General features: G+C 42.9%; 1 protein-coding gene across 1 annotated transcript in view; it reads left to right on the top strand.

The window, feature by feature from the left end:
• The window catches only part of LOC138757885 (uncharacterized), a 68,249-nt gene that overhangs the window by 5,956 nt on the left and 42,276 nt on the right, over positions 1-20,017 (top strand). Inside the window, exons 4-5 of the mRNA XM_069925952.1 lie at positions 1,814-1,999; positions 18,575-18,619. Of these exons, the coding sequence (XP_069782053.1) occupies positions 1,814-1,999; positions 18,575-18,619 (231 nt within the window). The remainder of the gene's footprint in view (positions 1-1,813; positions 2,000-18,574; positions 18,620-20,017) is intronic.

The raw sequence follows: 20,017 nt of genomic DNA, 5'->3' as shown, positions 1-20,017 counted from the left end.
TCATTAATTGCCACATTTGGAGAGCTGTTACATTCAACTATTAATCTAAGTTTTATATATATATATATATATATATATATATATATATAAAATAGTTTGATGCATCTTTACAGGCAAACAAAAGGAAACAAATTTTGTGTATTTATCTGCATGATAATAAAGGAATCTTTTTTTAAATTTTATTTATTAGTTTAAAACCACACATTAAAACACATAATTAAAAATAATTCAAAACAATACAAATACATGTGGTATATAAAAAGAGAGAAAAATATGAAAGCCCCCCCCCCATATACCACCCTTTCCCCCTTTATCCCCCTAGAAAGCAAAAAGAGAAAGAACAGGACAAGAGACTCTCAACTTGGGTGCCTATTACTTTAAAGTCTCTTGAAACCTTAAGGAGAGGGGAATGTCAGATCTTGGTTTAAATATTAACACCCATATGGGCTCCACATCTTCTATAATATATAATATTTGTCTCTTAAATTCTAAATAATGTAGTATACAAATCTGAACTTCAGCATGTCATCTTTCTATACCTAATCCGTATCAGACTTCCAAGTAATGGCAATATATTTTCTTGCTATTGCTAAAGCAATTTGAACAAACTTCCTTTAATACATATATTCAATTTTAACTTAGATTAAATATTTTTAATATCACCCAATAAAAATAACATTGGATCCTGTGGGAATTTAATCTCCATTATTCATTTGAATAATTTACCTATTTCTAACCAATAAGGTTTAACTTTGAGACACTGTCAAGTAGAATGCACAAATGCACCAATTTCCTGTCCACATCTAAAACATAATTACATCTATTACTTTACTAGGCAGAGTAAATTGTATAAGGATTCATGTATTTCCTAGAATACCTTTTTCAATTGAATCCAATTCCAATTCCTCAATTGCAAAAGTTTCTTTGGATAAATTAACTTGAAATTATGATTTAAGAGGTTTACAGCTCCCTAATTTTATGAATTATTATAAAATTTCCCAGCTGTGTTTTGTTAATGTAATGTATGAATTAAATAAAATTCCAGCTTGGGTATATATAGAACTTAGTAAAAAAAGGGAACCAAACCCTCAAGATTTTATTTATAAACGGACTTTAAAGTTGTTAACAATGAATAGAGAAACTCCCATATTGAAGCATTTAATTGAGCTTTGGAATAAGGTTGATAAAGAAATTAAAGGAGGTTTATTGTCTGGAAAAAACACCATTGTTTCGGAATAGATTGATTTTGTTTTTTGTGGAAAATAATTTTTAAAAGATTTGGCAGGGTCAGTGAATTAAGAAGATCGAAAATGGTTTTGAAGCAGAGAAATTTATTTATTTTAATAGAATGAAGGAGAAGTTCAAAATACTTAGAAATTTCATGACTTGATAATAACAAAATCTAGTATTTTCATGTGAAAATGATGGTCAAGAGCCATTATTACCAGAGGAGACGGAATTATAATGGCTGTTACGTAATGGAAATATAAAGAAATGTATTTCAATGATGTATAGTTTAATACAATAGAAAGCCCAAACAGTAGGGCTTCATAATTCTAGACAAAGATGGGAAGTATATTTCAATAAACAAATAGATGAAAGGATTGGATTTGGATATATTGAGAAAATATGAAAAGTACAATAAATGTGAGATATAGAATGGTACAATATAATTTTATTCATCAGTTATATTCAACTCCATATAAATATTTTAAAATCGAATCAGACCTTTTCGGATTCATGTTTTAGATAAATAAAGGAATCTTGAGTATTGATATCAGTTAAATTAAGTTGCTTCCTTCATATGTTACAGGTGGAGTTGGAAGGTCTTGATTTAAGTGTGCCATTTCAAGTCAGTGTCCAGACTGTTGGAGATAATGGGCTTGTTTCTCGGAAAGTTAATGCCCAATTTTTGAATTGCTGGCCACATAAAATGTTATCAGCACAGCCCCATCCTACACTGTCCAGTCAGACCAGCAAGAGGTGTAAACTGCCAGAGGTATGAAGTATGCATCTTAAATGCCATACATATATAAACTCCATGAATGAACTTTTATAATATGACATCAGGTTAAAGGTATTCACAGTGCTCTGGACCTCATTTTGAGCTGAGGATGCATTTCCAAGGACCAAAAACAGTAATAGCATCGATGCTAAAAAGAGTCACTGCAATAATATTTTCAACAAAGGTGTGAAAATCCCTGCCTTCCTTTGGTAATCCAGCAGCAAACTATTGCCTATGGCTCAGTGTGTGTGGGAGTTGTCTGTGAGGGTTCAGTGTGTATGTGGGTCTGTCTATGAGGGCTCACTGTGTGCGGGGTCTGTCTGTGGGCTCAGTGTGTGTGGGAGTTGTCTGTGAGGGTTCAGTGTGCATGTGGGTCTGTCTGTGAGGGTTCAGTGTGTGCGGGGTCTGTCTGTGAGGGCTCACTGTGTGGGAGTTGTCTGTGAGGGTTCAGTGTGTGCGGGGTCTGTGAGGGCTCATTGTGTGTGGGGTCTGTCTGTGGGCTCAGTGTGTGTGGGAGTTGTCTGTGAGTGGCTCAGTGTGTATGTGGGTCTGTCTGTGAGGGTTCAGTGTGTGCAGGGTCTGTGTGAGGGCTCACTGTGTGTGGGAGTTGTCTGTGAGGGTTCAGTGTGTGCGGGGTCTGTCTGTGAGGGCTCACTGTGTGGGGTCTGTCTGTGGGCTCAGTGTGTGTGGGAGTTGTCTGTGAGTGGCTCAGTGTGTATGTGGGTCTGTCTGTGAGGGTTCAGTGTGTGCAGGGTCTGTGTGAGGGCTCACTGTGTGTGGGAGTTCTCTGTGAGGGTTCAGTGTGTGCGGGGTCTGTGAGGGCTCACTGTGTGTGGGAGTTGTCTGTGAGGGTTCAGTGTGTGCGGGGTCTGTCTGTGAGGGCTCACTGTGTGTGGGGTCTATCTGCGAAGGGCTCAGTGTGTGGGGTCTATCTGTTAGGGTTCAGTGTGTGGGGGAGTTGTTTGTGAAAGCTCAATGTGTACAGATCTGTCTTGGAGAGCTCAGTGTGTGCAGGAGCTGTCAGTGATGGCTCCTTGTGTGGGGGACTGTCTGCGAGGCCTCAGTGAGTGTGTAAGGCTTGTCTGTGAGGGTTCAATATGTGCATGACTGTCTGTGAGGGCTCATTGTGTGTGGGAGCTGTCTGTGAGGGCTCTGTGTGTGGGGGCTGCCTATGAGGGTTCAGCATGTTGGGGGCTTGTCTGTGAGGGCTCAGTGAGTATGGGGAATATTTGTCAGGGCTCGGTTTGTGCAGGGTCTGTCTGTGGAGGTTTAGTTCGTGCAAGGTCTGTTTATGAGGGCTCAGTGTGCGTGGAGGCTAGTGTTGAGGGAAACAGTTATCACAAAATAAGGAGACAATACAAGCAGGAGGAAGTCACTTGGCCCCTGAAATCTGCCCCACCATTCAATATGATCATTGCTGATCTGCCCCAAGCCTCAACTTCCCTTCTGTGGGACTCGCTGCCTTACTTGCTAGTGATGATATGGACTATTGATGGAGAGAGGCAACACCTTCTCTGTGATGACTGACCAATTAGATAAACTATAATCTGGTTGGTTGGTCAGACTGTCAATGCTCGTGATGCCCACTAGGGTGCAGCCTCTATTTTAGTGCTGAGTAGCATCATCACTCGTGCTGGCTGACCAATACTAACCCCACAGGCACCGTTTTCATGTATGTTTTTTACACAGCTGCTGCATTCCAGGAAATTATTCTCAAATTTCCGGAATGCAGTCTGTGTGAAAAGATCAGAATGGAAATGAGGGAATCATTCCATTCTGAAATTTTACCTCCTAGACCCCTAGTAAATTTTCCAGAAAGCCTGCAGTGTAATGTTAACTGCAGGCACTCTGGGAACAACGGGCTAGTGAATATCACGTATTTGCAAGTTCCATCTCTTGCCGCACTTCCAGTAAGCTGTCTAAACTCACGTAAGGAAACGGAGATTTCGAGTTTTGGTTGTTCGTGTGTGAACGGCTACCCCAGAAGACATTTTTGAACTGAAAAAAACTGTAAATTCTATGTAAAAAGCATAATGAGTGATTCTTTGCTGCATGAGCATCAGCAAGTTTTTACCTCATTCTTGACACTGTAGATGCTACCTGAACAGATGCTCTTTTTAAAAATACGCATTGGTGAGTGTTCAAATTCCAGTATCAAAGGTGCTGGACCAAGATGTGTGGGATTAATAGGTTAACTAGTCACATTGGTGTAATTGGGCAGCGCAGAATGGACCTGATACTAAATTGCCCAAAATAATGACTGAAGTCAGTGTTCTGGAGAACAGTTCTTTAAGAAATGTCAAATGCCACATTGACTCCAAAGGTAGTTGACAAGGCCACAGTAATGCTGCAGTGGCAATATATGTAGAGAAATACATAATGGAAACAGGCCCTTTGCCTAACAAGTCAAGTGTGGACATATTTTTACCCCTTTTCTTGGGAACTTTGGAATAAATTGGGTTTGTGAATCATGGCAACAGAAGAAGTTGAAATTCTGCTTATTTTGCCAGAAACCTTTGCAACTACTGGTTTATACTAAAGTGTTAATTTTGTGGTTATTAAGTGTGACAGTTATGATTAAGCAAGGAATTAAATAAAATAATAAAGGAATGGTTTCAGAGCAGGGAATTAGGATGTGAATATTATGCTAGTTAGTGCTGGCTTGGGCAGAGATTTGCCTCACACCTGAAGGAGACAGCCATCCATTTGTTTTTGGACCACAGTTAGAAATTGGACTGGTAAAGACAAATTCTCACTTTGTATGCACTTGTGGTACACACTAAGTGATGGTGCCCATGTTGTAGTGTTGCACGTGCTTTTTGCAGAAGTCTTGCCCATTGAGAAATTGAGTAAAACACGAAAGTCTACAGATACCGTGATTGAAGTAAAAATACAATGCTGGAGAAACTCAGCAGGTCAAACAGTGTCCTTTATGTAGCAAAGATAAAGATACATAACCACTGTTTAGGGTTTGACTCCTTCATCAAGGTGTGAGCAAAATGTAGACAGGTGCCCAAACAAAATGGTTGGAGGGAGGGGCAGGAGGAAGAGTACAGTCCCACAGGTAATAAATGTATAAAGGAGGGAGGGCACACCAGCTAACAGTGGGAGGAGAGATGGCTTTCTGAATGGAGAGGGAAGGAGGTGGAGAGCTGGAGGAAAGAAGGCAAAGGGAGGGGAGGGAGAACGGAGGGTAGGCTAGCAGAAACCAGAGAAGTCAATGTTAATGCCATCCATTTGGAGGGTGCCCAGACAGAATTTTACCTGTAGCTCCTCTAATTTATAGGTGGCCTTCGTTTGGCAGAGCACGAGGACTTGGTCAGACATGTCAGTGCAGGAGTAGGGCACAGAATTAAAATGGTTGGTCACTGGACGATCCCTGTTATTGATGCAGACAGAGGGAATGTGCTCAGTGAAACCATCTTCCAGTCTGCATCCAGTCTCTCTGATGTAGCCACAATGGGAGCATTGAAGGCAGTAGATGACTCCCGCAGATTCACAAGTTAAGGGTTGCTTCATTTGAAAGGACTGTTTGGGGCCCCAAATGGTGGTGATGGCGGAAGTGTGGGCACAGGTTATCTGGGTACTTCCTGTTGCAATTCACCTTGACTGATGTCACTTCCAACTTCTCTCATGCACAAGAGATTGGGATCATATTTTGGGGCTGCCTGGTGTGTCCTGCTATGTTTCACTTGCAACATCAACTGAGCATGAATAAGTTTGCTGTTGATCCTTCTGATGTTATTCTTTTTCTGTGTATTGGTTGAGATACAACGGAATATCTTGGTCGGCTAATTCATCGAAAACAGACTTGCTGTGAACCTGGGTAAAGGCAGCAGATTTCTTCTAGACCATTGGTGAACCTGATGAATTTTTTGACAACCCAGTAGATTTGTCATACAGCATCACTGAAACCAGTTTGACTTAATGGGAAATATGTAACAAATGTAGCAATAGAACATATTGGTATTCTTGCCTCAGCCCAAGATCCGACTATCTAACCTATATTCTTATTTCAGTACTACTTTAATGGGATTTGAACTCATGACTGGTTAATTAATCAAGTCCTTTAGATTACTAGACTGGTAATTTAGCAATACTACTACCTCTCTACCCATGCGTTTTGAGAGGGTGGAAATTGCTTTACAAATGTATTTTCCTTTGTGTTCTACACAGATTAACATATTTACGTCTGTTCAGCGCCATCATTTATTGTCCTCAATGTTTCACTTCTGTTATGTATTCTTCTGTCACTGGTGCCTTTTCCCACTTTTGCATCCTCTCTGTAACTGGATCCCACACTTCCTAACAGAAAGACCAGAGTCTTGTCCAGGTCGGTATCAGAATATCGAGCGCCGTCACACAGAGCACTGGCCTACTTGAGGGCTGGGTACTCAGACCGCTACTGTTCACACGACCGACCCATGACTGCATCGCCAGATCCAGCTTCAACAATGTCATCAAATTTGCAGATGTCACAACAGTTGTTGGCCTCATCAGCAACAGCGATGAGTCGCACTAAGATAAGAGGTGCAACTGCGAATATTTATTTATCTATGCAGTACAACTCCGATTATCCAAAGTTGGATTCTTCAAAATCCCCAGTTTTCTAATTTATTTTTTTTAATTTTGAGTAAACGAGATTATCTGAAATACTCATTTATCTGATTTTTTTTTGAACCAAACTGACCACGAATGCCGGGCTCCCAGCGGTGACAGCATGCCAGGAGATGATTGTGGACTTCAGGAGGGTCAGGAACGACCACCCTCCTCTACACACCAACAACTCTGTAGTGGAGAGAGAGGAGAGCACCAAGTTCCTTGGAGTTCACTTAACTAGTGACCTATTGTGAACACTCAACATCTCCTCACTTGTCAGGAAGGCGCAACAGCGACTGCATTTCCTGAGAAGACTTAAGCGGGCAAGGCTACTGGTTATCATTATGTCAACCTTCTCTAGGAGCTCTATTGAAAGTGTCCTGGCCAGCTGCATCACAATGTGCTACGGTGGCTACAGAGAAATGGATCAGAGGTCAATTCACAGAACCATAAGTGTGGCAGAGAGGATCACTAGAGTCTCCCTCTCCCTCCCCCCACCATCAACATGATCTACTGTGATCGTTTTCTGAAGAGGGCACGCAAAATCATTAAGGACCCCTTTCACCCTGCACACAGCATCTTTCAGCTGATCCCACCAGATAAGAGATACAGAAGTATCAGACCCAGCACCACAAGGTTGAAGAACAGTTTCTTCCCACAAGCAGTGAGAATGCTGAACGAAGACAGGAACTGCTCACACTAACCATCTGAGAGTCTCATATACACAAAACAATATCTATTTATTTATTTGTATAGATGAAGTTCTTGTCCTATATATGTCTTGTTTGTCTGTATATGTGTTATGTCTGGTTGTGTGTCTGTATGTTTTGCACCAAGGACCAGTGAGCACTGTTTTGTCAGGTTGTACTTGTACAATTAGATGACAATAAACTTCTTCTGCATTGTGGTCTCATTCCAAATTTGTCTGGCCTTGGATATCTTCTTGATAAGGTTCCCCATGTGAGGCTCATTCATAAAGTAAGGAGGCTTCAAATCCAAGGAGGGCTTGTTCTGTGGATAAAGAATTGGGTTGCCAAGAGAAGGTAGAGCGTGGTTGTAGATTGTTCTTGTTCTGCATGGAGGTTATTGCCCAGTGGTGTTCCACAGGGATCTGTCTGGAACCCTCCTCTTTGTGATTTTTATAAATGAGCTGGATAAGCAAGTGAAAGGGTGGGGGAGTAAGTTTTTAGATGACATGAAAGTGGATGGTGTTGTGGATAGTTGGAGGGTTGTCATATGTTACAAAGGGGCATTGATAATTTGCAGAGCTAGCCTGAGTAGTGGCAGATGTTGTTTAACCCAGAAAAGTATGGTGGTTCATTTCAGTCGGTCAAATTTGACAGCACAGTAGTGTGGTACAGTAGCTGCAGAGAAATGGATCAGTGATCAATCCCCAGGACCATAAGAGTGGCAAGGAGGATCACAGGAGTCTCCTTCCACCTCCCCACCCCACCGCCACCAAGACATGATTTTGCAGCATCGTTGACTGAAGAGGGCGTGCAAAATCATTGAGGACCCCCTTCCACCCCACACGCAGCATCTTTCTGCTGTTCCCATTGGGAAAGAGATACAGGAATATTAGAGCAAGCGTTACCAGGCTGAGAAAGAACTTCTTCCCACAGGCAGAGAGAATGCTGTACAACCAAAGGAACATCCAAGACTCTCATATTTATGAAGCAATATTTATTTATTTATATTAATGCTTGTATATGTATGCTTGTCTGTAATTAAGTTGTGACTGGTTGTGTGCCTGCATGTTTTGCACTGAGGACTGGTGAATGGTGTGTCGTTGGGTTGTACTTCAAGACAAGTTTAACATCTGATTGTACATGTACACCCCAACGACACAGTGTTCTCCAGTCCTTGGTGCAAAACATGCAGATATACAACCAGATACAACACACATACAGACAAATAATATATATGCAGTAATATATATGCAGGACAAATATTTTAAGCTATATAAATAAATAAATAAATAGATAGATTGTGTTTTGTGTAACTTAGAGTCTCAGATGGTTAGTGTGAGCAGTTCCTTTGGTCATTCAGCATTCTCACTGCCCGTGGGAAGAAGCTGTTCCTCAGCCTAGTGGTGCTAGCTCTGATACACCTGTATCTCTTCCCCGATGGGAGTAGATGAAAGATGCTGTATGCCTGGTGGAAGGGGTCCTCATTGATTTTGTGCACCATCTTCAGACAATGACCCCAGTAGATCACATCGGTGGGAGGAAGGAGACTCCAATGATCCTCTCTGCCACTCATATGGTCCTGAGAATTGACCTCCGATCCATTTCTCTGCAGCCACTGTACCACACCGTGATGCAACCGGCTAGGACATTCTCTATAGAGCTCTTTCAGAAGGTTGACATAATGATAGCCAGTAGCCATGCCTGATTCAATCATCTCAGGAAGTCCAGTTGCTGTTTTGCCTTCCTGACAAGTGAGAAGATGTTGAATGTCTATGATAGGTCACTGGTTAAGTAAACTCCAGGGAACTTGGTGCTCTCCACTCTCTTTACTACAGATTTGTTGAAATGTAGTGGAGGGTAGTCCTTCCTGGTCCTCCTGAAGTCCACGATCATCTCCTTTGTCTTGTCCATGTTGAGTCTCAGGTTGTTACTCTCCACTATTTAATGAGATTTTCCTCCTCCTCTCTGTAATGCGACTCATCATTGTTGCTGATGAGGCTAACTACTGTTGTGTCATCTACAAACTAGATGACACTGTTGGAGCTGGATCTGGTGATGCAGTCATGGATCAGTAGCGTGAACAGGAGTGGGCTGAGCACACAGCCCTAAGGTGTGCCAGTGCTCTGCATGATGCTCCTTGATATTCTGTTACTGACCTGGACATACTATGGTCTTTCTGTTAGGAAGTCCAGAATCCAATTACAGAGAGGGGTGTTGAGTCTCAGCAAGGATAGCTTATGCACCAGCCTCTGGGGAATGATCGTATTAAATATTGAGCTGAAGTCAATGAATAGCAGTCTGGCAAATGAGGTGTCGTTCTCCGGGTGGGCCAGGAGAGTGGAGGAGTGACTTGAGCAATCAGATGATAATAAATTTGACCTGACTTGAGAATAAAATGTTAATGGGAGGACTCTGAACATTGTGGCCGAACTGAGATATCTAGGGGTCTGTGTCCACCGGACATTCAAAGTTGCTGGGCAGGTTGGTAGTGCTGGTAAGAAGGTGTATTGTGTGTTGTCCTTTATTAACTATGAGATTTGAGTCCAAGAACCATGAGGTAATGTGAAGATATTCAAGACCTTGATTAGAGAACACTTGGAATATTGTGTTTAGTTCTGGTCACCTCATTACTGCACAGGCAAGATGTGGATGCTATAGAGGGGATATACAAAGATGCTGCTTAGATTGGAAAGTATGCCTTTCAAGGATAGGTTGAGTGAACTTGGTCTTTTCTCCTTGGAGCGACGGAGTATGAGGGGTGACCTGACAGATGTGTACAAGATGATAAGAGGCATTGATCTTGTGCATGGTCAGAGGCTTTTCTCCAGGGCTGAAATGGCTAACACCAGGGGACATAGTTTTAATATGCTTGGAGTAATTACAGGGTGGGGGGGGGGGTTGTATGAGGTAATTTTTTTCACACATAGAGTGGTGGGTGCATGGAAAGTGCAGCTGGCAACCATGGTGGAGGTCGGTAAAATAAGATCTTTTAAGAAACTATTTGACAGGTACATGGAACTGAGAAAAATGGAGGCTTATGCAGCAGGGAAATTCTAGGCAGTTGTTAGAGAGGTTACTGGGTTGACACAGCACTGAGGACCGAAGGGTCTATACTGTGCTGTAGATTTCTATGTTCTTATTGTTTATTGTTGATCATTTTTTTCTTTCTTCATTTATTTTCCTTCCCTTGGCCATTCAAAGTGCCATTCTCCCATTTTTGCATTAAGGCAGTTGAAAGAACAGATTTTAATCAAGAAAGAAAAATCAGGAGAAATACAACAAAGGGCAAAACTCCTCTGGGAGCAATATAATGGCCTCCTAGCACTAATCTATTGGACAGAGGATAAATCAGAATAATAAATGAATAGGTACCAGAAGTAATGTTGTGAAATTTAAAGCTCAAGGATCTCACTGTATATTTTAAAATGCTTCATCATTTACAGCTGCTCTTAATTTTATCTATTGTTGTCATCTGAAAGAATTACATTTATGTGAAACTTCATTGAAGCCGACAGTGAATACTCGATATGCTGGTTGTAAAAGTGAAATACTTTAAAAATAAATGTCACCATGCAGACAAATGTAATTGTCACCTCATGTATACACACTTCCAGTGATGCAAAGGATGAAATGGAGGAAAATGTCAGGACATCCCTCAGTACCGGATGGAAATCCTCAGTTCCAGTCCTGGAGTTAGTCTACACTAGTAGCAGGTGGCTGCAGCTGTTGCTGTCCCCAGTTCGAAAGAGTGACTCTTCAAGGAGCCCACTGAGGCAGCACGAACATCCAGAGTTTTCCCAGCTTAGGTTGGCTAATTGTTCTCTGAGTCTCCACCAGCTGAAACCCACATGTTCACAGCAGGTTCCATTGATGTGGATGGAAGGCATTGTCTGGAAGTAGTTACCTCTTGGTATGAACATGAGAATTTATTATTATATGTATAAATACGACACTGTTACTTGCTAGTGCCTCAGAAGATGCATCCACTACAATCATCTAAATTAAATTCCCATAATATCCAAAGGCAGAAAAGGAGATCATAGATATAAATATATCGATAAATAAATATTCACAGTAGCAGTTAGTATAAAGTGATATTTCAATTTTTTTAGTGATCTATTTATTCGAGTCAAGGTAGAATGGGGAGGTTCAAGTGACACAACTACCTCGTCTACACCCTGTAAAGATTCCATTCCTGTCTCTTAATTCCACAATTTCCGTTGCATCTGCACCCAGAATGAGGTTTTCCATTCCAGATCATCCAAGTTGTCCTCCTTCAAATAATGTGGCTTCCCCTCCTCTCACCACTTGCCCAGGTCTCCTCCATTTCCCATACATTTGCCCTGGCCCCTCTGCCCCTAGTTGCAACAGGATTCCCTTTGTTGTCGCCTGTCACCTACTGGCCTCCGCATCCAATTTATTATTCTCTGCAATTTCCATCAGCTACAACATGATCTCGCCACCATCTTCCCATCTCCTCACCTCTCCGATTTCTGCAGGAACGGCACCCTCTATGACTCCCTTATCCTCTCAGCTCTCCCACTAATTACCCCCTTGGCATCTACCCCTGTGACCACAGGAGCTGCTCCACGTGTGCCCATACCTCCTCCCTCACCTCCACTGGGGGCCCCAAACAGTCCTTTCAAGTCGAGCAGCACTTCCCATGAACTTATTACATCTGGTGCTCCAGTTGTGGTTTTCTCTGCACTGAAGAGACTGGACGCAGTCTGAGAGATTGTTTTGTTGAACACTTTCTCTTTGTCAACAGCAATGGTAGGGGGGGTCTCTCAGTAGCCGACCATTTCAATCCCATTCCCCACTCCCATGCCAACATGCCCGTCCATGGTTTTGGGCCCTGACCTCCTCCCTCACCTCCACTGGGGGCCCCAAACAGTCCTTCCAAGTCAAGCAGCACTTCCCATGAACTTATTTCATCTGGTGATCCAGTTGTGGTTTTTTCTGCACTGAAGAGACTGGACGCAGTCTGGGAGATTGTTTTGTTGAACACTTTCTCTTTGTCAGCAGCAATGGTGGGGGGGGGGGGGGTTCTCTCAGTAGCTGACCATTTCAATCCCATTTCCCACTCCCATGCCAACATGCCCGTCCATGGTTTTGGGCCCTGCTAAACGGGAGCTAGCCACAAATTGAAGGAGTAATGCCTAATATTCCATCTTGGTACTTTCCAACTGAATTGCATTAACATGGCCTTGTCTGGTTTCCGCTAGGCCACACTCGTCTCCCTCTCTTCCTCATCCCTCTGTCTCCTTTCCTCCAGCTCTTCACCCCCTTCTCTCTCCATTTGCAGAGCTATCCCCTCTCACTATCACTTCTCTGCTTTTTTCTCTTGTGCCCTCTCGCCCACATCCACCTCAGAACCCTTGCCTGTGGGCCTGCGCTCCTCCCCCTACCTACCCCACCCCCACCATTTTATCCGGACGCCTACTTGCTTTTCGCTCAATCCTTGATGAAGGGCTCAGGCCAAAAATGTTGGTTATGTGTCCTTGTATTTGTTATTCTAAGAATGCAGCAATTTGTGTAAACTAAATCATGCCATCTGCAGACTTCCTTGTTTAACTCAGGGTCCATGGAGCTATTGTGGAGACTCGGAGAAACCTCCGGATGTTTGTGCTGCCCCATTAGGCTCCTTAAGAAGTCACTCTTTCAAACAGGGCACAGCAGCAGCTGCAGCCACCTGCTACCAGTGTAGACTAATGGCAGGACTGGAGCCGAGGATTTCCATTGGGTACCAAGGGATGTTCTGACGTTTTCCTCCAATTCGTCCATTGCATCACTGAAGTTTCTAGAGTTTGTGTGCATGAGATGGCTATTCCATTCGATTGCATGAGAATATTTATTTTTAAAGTACTCTGTTTTTGACTAAGATGTGCTGGCCTTCAGGCTTCTGTTCCTTCTGCTTGAAGGAAGCAGCAAGTGGTTGTGACTAGGCTGATGGAGATTCTATATGACACTGGCCACCTTCTTGAGGCAGTGTCTCACGTAGATGTCTTCAGTGATGTTTACTTCATTAGTTTCAATTTTTTAAATTCCTTTTTGGTAAGTAAATGTACTTTTAATCTATAAAATAAATGCTTTTATCAATTTTTATCTTGCTTGGAGTCATTGTGAGAGTTATAGACATTTGCATTCAGTCACTAAACACTGACAGCTTTGATGGCAGAGAGTTCAGGCATGAGGCCTCTGTGAGGGGCAGCTGACTGGGCTGTGACAGCCCTTTGTTGTTTTCAGAGCTGGGAAACAGGACCTCAATGAAAGACCAGGCTGTCATGATAATGAATATGCATGATATGTATTAACCTGACCGGAAGTCAGATGGTATGCACTGGAGGTGAAAGGTGCAGGATGATGAAATAAGGGAAGCAGGAAAATAAAGACACTGAGATGTTAAACTGGTAAAACCTGCGGTAGTAGTGTTATTAACTTCACATTTCGGGCCACAAATGTGACATTGGCGACGAGGATTAAAACAACAACATTTTGGAACTTCAATGTGATAAGCATTTTGATTTTTGAATCGGAGGCTTTGGGCTGAAAAAGTTTCCTCATGGCAGGCGCAGAAGCTGACTTTCTAACACTTTGAGGTGTTCCTCATTTTGACCCAACGGGTGATACAAGCACTGTGAGTGTGAAGTGGAAGGCATGGCTGGAAGAATTTGAAGCCTACGCCGACAGTCGTGGCCTATTTCTCGATAGCGGTACGGTGGGACAAAAAGCGCAGAGGAGGGCATTACTTCTTTTCACCGCAGTTCGGGAAACTTTTAAAATACTTTTGAATACAGGAAGGAAGGATGAATACCAGAAAGCCGTAGATGCACTGAATGCACACTATGTAGTGACACCGAATGTTACATTTCAACACCATTTGTTTCGGAGAACGAAACAAGAAGATGGAGAAACAATTGCTCAGTACGTGACGAGATTGCGACAGCTGGCTGTTGGATTCAATTACATGGCAGCTGATTTGGACAACCAATTATTGGATCAAGTCGTGCAGCACTGCAGATCAGACAAGCTCAGGAGACGTCTGCTGGAAAAAGGGAGTGAGTTGAAGCTCACCGATGCTTTAGCTATTGCTGCTGCGTTAGAGGCTGTTGAGGGGCAATTTTATGCCATGACCCTGAAGGACAACTCAAGCCAGCAAGTTAAGAGGCTCTCGCATCGCCATAACCAGCCAAGATATACGTCGACACATGACGTGGAGTGTTATCGATGTGGAAACAGAGGTCATTTTGGAAAAGACCCATGCTGCCCAGCAAAAGGCAAAGTTTGCAGAAAGTGCGGAGGTAAGGACCACTTTGCAAAGAAGTGCAAAAGCAAGTCCAATGCAGACCAGAAGGGGAAGAGCACAGCTTCCAAAGGCAAAGCTTGGGGGAAAGGAAAGTATCCTGGAAAGAAAGACACTATCCGCCATATAGACGGTGACCCAGAAAGTGACAATGATGATGATAACCAGGATGGACCGAGATACTATCAATTTACATTGAATGATGTACATCATGAGAAGGTCCCAGTGATAATTGGTGGTGTGACAGTTCAGGTCATTGTAGACTCAGGCAGTGACAGTAATGTAATTGACCGACATTTATGGGAGAAATTGAAAAGGAAAAAGATCGTCTGTATATCAAAGAAGTGCTCCAAGAAACTGTATCCATACACAGCAACCAAGCCATTGCAGACCATTGGATGTTTCACTGCGACTGTGGAAGCTGGTGATAAGTACACCGAAGCAGAGTTTGTTGTAATAGAAGAGAGGGGAGAACCATTGCTGAGTAGACGCACAGCGCAAGACCTGGCAATACTTCATATTGGAGCTCGTGTCAATTCAGTTCAGTCATACGAGGATATGAAGCAAGAATTCCCCGCAGTTTTCCAGGGAGTAGGAAAGCTGAAAGGTCGACAACTAAAGCTAGCGGTGGACAAAATGGTCAAACCCAAGGCGCAACCAGTGCGCAGAACTCCATTTGGACTTCGTGGGAAAGTCGAGGCCAAAATTAAAGAGTTGATCGAGCAAGACATTATTGAACCGGTAGAACATTCAACACAATGGGTCAGCCCAGTAGTGATTGTGCCCAAACCAAATGGCGACATAAGACTGTGTGTTGATATGAGGATGGCCAATGAAGCTTTAATTCGAGAACGTCACCCTATACCAACAGTGGAGGAAATACTTCAGGAGTTAACTACCAGTAAGATATTCTCAAAAATTGATTTTAAATGGGGCTATCATCAATTAGAGCTGGACCCAGAATCCAGAGACGTAACAACATTTGTGACTCACTGTGAATTGTACCGATACAAGAGACTATCGTTCGGCATTAATGCAGCTTATGAGATCTACCAGTATGAAATCCATCGAGTGATTCAAGGCATTCCTGGAGTTGCTAACATTTCTGACGACATCATAGTCCATGCGCCTACAAAGGAAGAGCATGACAAACGTTTGAGGCGTGTACTATCTAGACTACAGGAGGCAGGCCTTACTATGAATGGAAACAAGTGCCAGTTTGGTGTGTCAGAAATGGACTTCATAGGACACAGACTTACACGGGAAGGACTAAACCCAGCAAAGGCCAAGGTGAAGGCTATTGCAGATGCACGTGCACCCCAGAGTGCACGGAGGTGAGGAGTTTCCTGGGATTGGTCAATTATTGCGCAAAGTTCATCCCTAACTTTGCTACATTGGCAGAACCACTAAGGAAACTGACCAGGAAAGGTGTACTATTCCATTTTGGATCTGAGCAGAAGAAAGCATTCACAGCGCTGAAGCAAAGTCTGACGGATGCTGATACTCTTGGATATTATGATCCGGCTGCACCAACCAAAGTCATAGCGAATGCTAGTCCTGTTGGTTTAGGAGCCGTGTTGGTCCAGATGCATGATGTGGGACCAAGAATCATTGCCTATGCCAGCAGATCTTTGACAGATGTGGAAAGGAGATATTCTCAGACAGAGAAAGAAGCACTCGGACTTGTATGGGCCTGTGAGAGGTTCCATGCATATTTGTATGGCATTGAATTTGAACTCATCACAGATCATAAGCCATTAGAGGTGATCTATGCCGCTAGATCCAAACCGTGTGCCAGAATAGAGCGATGGGTGCTCCGACTCCAACCCTACAAGTATAAAGTAGTTCACATTGCCGGGAAAGCAAACATTGCTGATCCGCTGTCCAGATTGGTGAAGGATGGATGCCCACAATCCAAGTCAGAATTGGGGACAGAAGCAGAGAGTTTTGTACGCTTCGTAGCTATTCAGTCGACACTGAAAGCTGTGACCACGAAGGAAGTCGAGAGAGAGTCCGAACATGACCCAGAACTCATGGAAGTGAGAGAATGTATCCAGAGTGGACAATGGGACAAGTGTAGTCACAAGGCTTACATTCCCATTAGAGACGAACTTTGTTGCATCGGACAGTGTGTATTGAGAAGTTGTAGATTGGTGATACCACAGAGGTTGAGACAGAAGATCGTATCCTTAGCTCATGAAGGACACCTAGGTATTGTTGGTACCAAGCAAAACCTCAGGAGTAAAGTATGGTGGCCAGGTTGTGATAAAGACGCAGAGAAATTCGTCAAAACTTGCCATGGATGTCAAATCACAAGTAGGAGTAATCCTCCAGACCTGATCCGGAGTACGCAACTCCCGACAGGACCATGGATCAACGTAGCTGTTGATTTTCTTGGACCTTTACCGACTGGTGAATCAATCATGGTAGTGATAGATTACTACAGCAGATACTATGAGTACGCTGTGATGAGGTCCACGACCACTGAAAAAACAATACAAGCATTAGCAGAGATCTTCGTAAGATATGGATTGCCTGTTACGCTATACTCTGACAATGGTCCACAGTTCATTTCAGAGACATTTGCTGAATACATGAGGACCACAGGTATCCACCATCATAAAGTAACTCCGAAATGGCCGCAAGCCAACGGGGAAGTAGAGAGACAAAATCAGTCCATTGAAAAACGATTACGGATTGCTCATGCAGAAGGACAGAACTGGAGAGAAGCATTGCTATCCTATGTAGCTGTCTATCGGGCAACGCCTCATGCAACCACAGGAAAAAGTCCTGCAGAAGCATTTTTTGGGAGAAAAATCCGCACAGAAATGCCCGAAATAAAGGAAATCAGGGATGACCAGGAGTTGAGGGACCACGATGCTGAAAAGAAAGGAGCAGCAAAGCTGTACACAGATTCGAGACGTGGGGCCAGGTACTCAGACATCATGGCTGGAGATAATGTTCTGGTGAGGCAAGAGAGTGGTGGTAAGCTAGACACATCTTATTACCATCAACCCTACACTGTCGTATCCAGAAGTGGCAATATGGTAACAGTCAAGTCTCCGGCTGGAGTCCTGTACAAAAGAAACGTGTCTGGTGTCAAAAAGTACCAATCCAGAGCGACATCGAGCGAGATGGTTGAAAGTCCAATATGAGATGCTCAACCTGAGGGACCAGATGATGTTCCCGAGGCAGTTAGCAGCATTCTTGATGAAGTGACCAGAGTGCCAGAAGCACCCGAGGCCATAGCGAGCCGTGTTTCCGACGCTGAGAGTGAACAAACGAGTGGCGACGATAGCATCGCATGAAGGCCGAAACGACACAGGAAACCACCTAAACGATACGAAGACTTTGTGCCGTATTTCTAATTGTGCCCGCATTATCATGAAAGGGAAAGTTTGTGACAGTTGGAATGATAATAGAACATTGGGACAGTGATTTGATCATATATCATAAAGTGCGTGTATGAGTGTTGTATGAAGTGCATTTTGTTTAGTTGAGTTATTGTATTACAGTTGGTTACGACATGTTTAGGTTACCTTGTGTGTAGAAGGAGTTTGAACTTGTTTGTTTGTTTGTTTGAAGTTGTTTGTTGGTTCCGAGGGATATTGATAAGATGACGGTGTTTACATTTCAACATTAAGATATAAAGTTTATTTCTGGTGAAAGGAGGGATGTCATGATGATGAATATGCATGATATGTATTAACCTGACCGGAAGTTAGATGGTATGCACTGGAGGTGAAAGATGCAGGATGATGAAATAAGGGAAGCAGGAAAATAAAGACACTGAGATGTTTAACTGGTAAAACCCGCAGTAGTAGTGTTATTAACTTCACATTTCGGGCCACAAATGTGACACAGGCCAAGGGTTATACTTGAACAAATGGCATGGCCCAGGCAAGGCCGCAGTGGTTTTGGGGCAACCTTGTTGTTTGACACAATGCTAATGAAACAACTTTCTTCTTTTCTATTAAGGAAACAAGATTCACATTCCTGCCAACAGAGTCTACACGGAGAATGGTAAATCAAAATTAAAGACTTATATTTATGTTCTCAGATAATAAGCAGTGCCAAGGGATGTTTGGGCAAGGGTCATTAGATCTCTGAGATCTCCCTAAGAGATTGAAATGTGAATCTGAAATATAAATCAAAAGTGCTGAGGGTTATAGACATTTGTATTCAGTCAGTAAACACTGACAGCTTTGACAGAGGATTCAGAAAAATGTTATCTGAGAATGGAGGGTGTGAGTTATAAGGAGAGGCTGGATAGTTTGGACTGTATGAGGAGGAGGGGGACATTATAGAAGTGATAGTTGTTTTCCCAGGATAGGGGAATCTAAGACTGGAGCACATAGACTTAAGTTGAGAGAGGAAAGAGTTAAAAGACACCTTCTTCACATAGGGGTGGTGGGTATGTGGAACAAACTCCCAGAGCAGGTATAATTGCAATATTTAAAAGATATTTAGGCAGGTACATGGATAGGAAAGGTTGAGGAAAATGGGCTCAACAAAGGCACATGGGATTAACAAGTAGAAAGTTTGGTCTGCATGGATCAGATGGGCTGCAGGGCCTATTTCCATGTTGTAAAACTATGACGCTGTTATTCTATTTATTCAGTTAGGACTGAACTTACTGGTCCAGAGAATAAAGATCTGTGTGATATGGAAATAGGCCAGCTTCTGCCCATCAGCTCTGACAACTTGTTTCAATACTGGCATCCAGTGGTATCTCTGTGGACGTTCTATATTCTCCCTGTTACCACATGGGTTTCCTGCTATGTCCTAAAAATAGTGTGTGTGTGGTAGGTGAATTAATCACTATACATTTCCCCCAGTATAGATAAGAGGTAGAATGAGTGGAAAGTGAAGGAAATGTGTAGAGAATAAAATAGGTTTGGGAAGGATTGGTGTATAAATGGTTAAGTGAAGGCTGGCTGCATTTCTCTAAGGCTTTATGCAGATCAGAAACCCCATTTTAGTTTCTGCATCATATAGAGTTAGTTATAACCACAACCAGGACATCCATCAGATCACCACAATGTCCCTGGAGCTGAGGCAGAGAAAAGCAGCCATCCCTAACTACAAAACAGGTGTAGACTCTGAAAATGTGGTGTCCCTATTTGGGTTCCAATTCTCTGGAAGATCTTGTATTCTGCCATTCACTTCTTCCTAATAAGATCTTCTTGAGAATGAATCCCTTGTGATGTTTTATCACAGTCCAGTGCATCTGCGGGTTGCAGAACTGATAATTAATCAATGTCAGACACAACTGCTTGCTCGTCTGAAGAAGCACTGTGGCTATAGTAATTTCTCAAACGCATCCACTAATAATATATTGAAAATCAAAAGTATCAATGCAGATGCTATGAAAATAGAAATGTTGGAAATACTCAGCAGGGTAGATTGCATGTTCAGCTA

This window comes from Narcine bancroftii, chromosome 3, assembly GCF_036971445.1.
Source record: "Narcine bancroftii isolate sNarBan1 chromosome 3, sNarBan1.hap1, whole genome shotgun sequence".
NCBI classification, from domain to species: domain Eukaryota; kingdom Metazoa; phylum Chordata; class Chondrichthyes; order Torpediniformes; family Narcinidae; genus Narcine; species Narcine bancroftii.
Note: the sequence above shows the minus strand (reverse complement) of the source record. Positions and strands in the feature narration are given on the sequence as shown.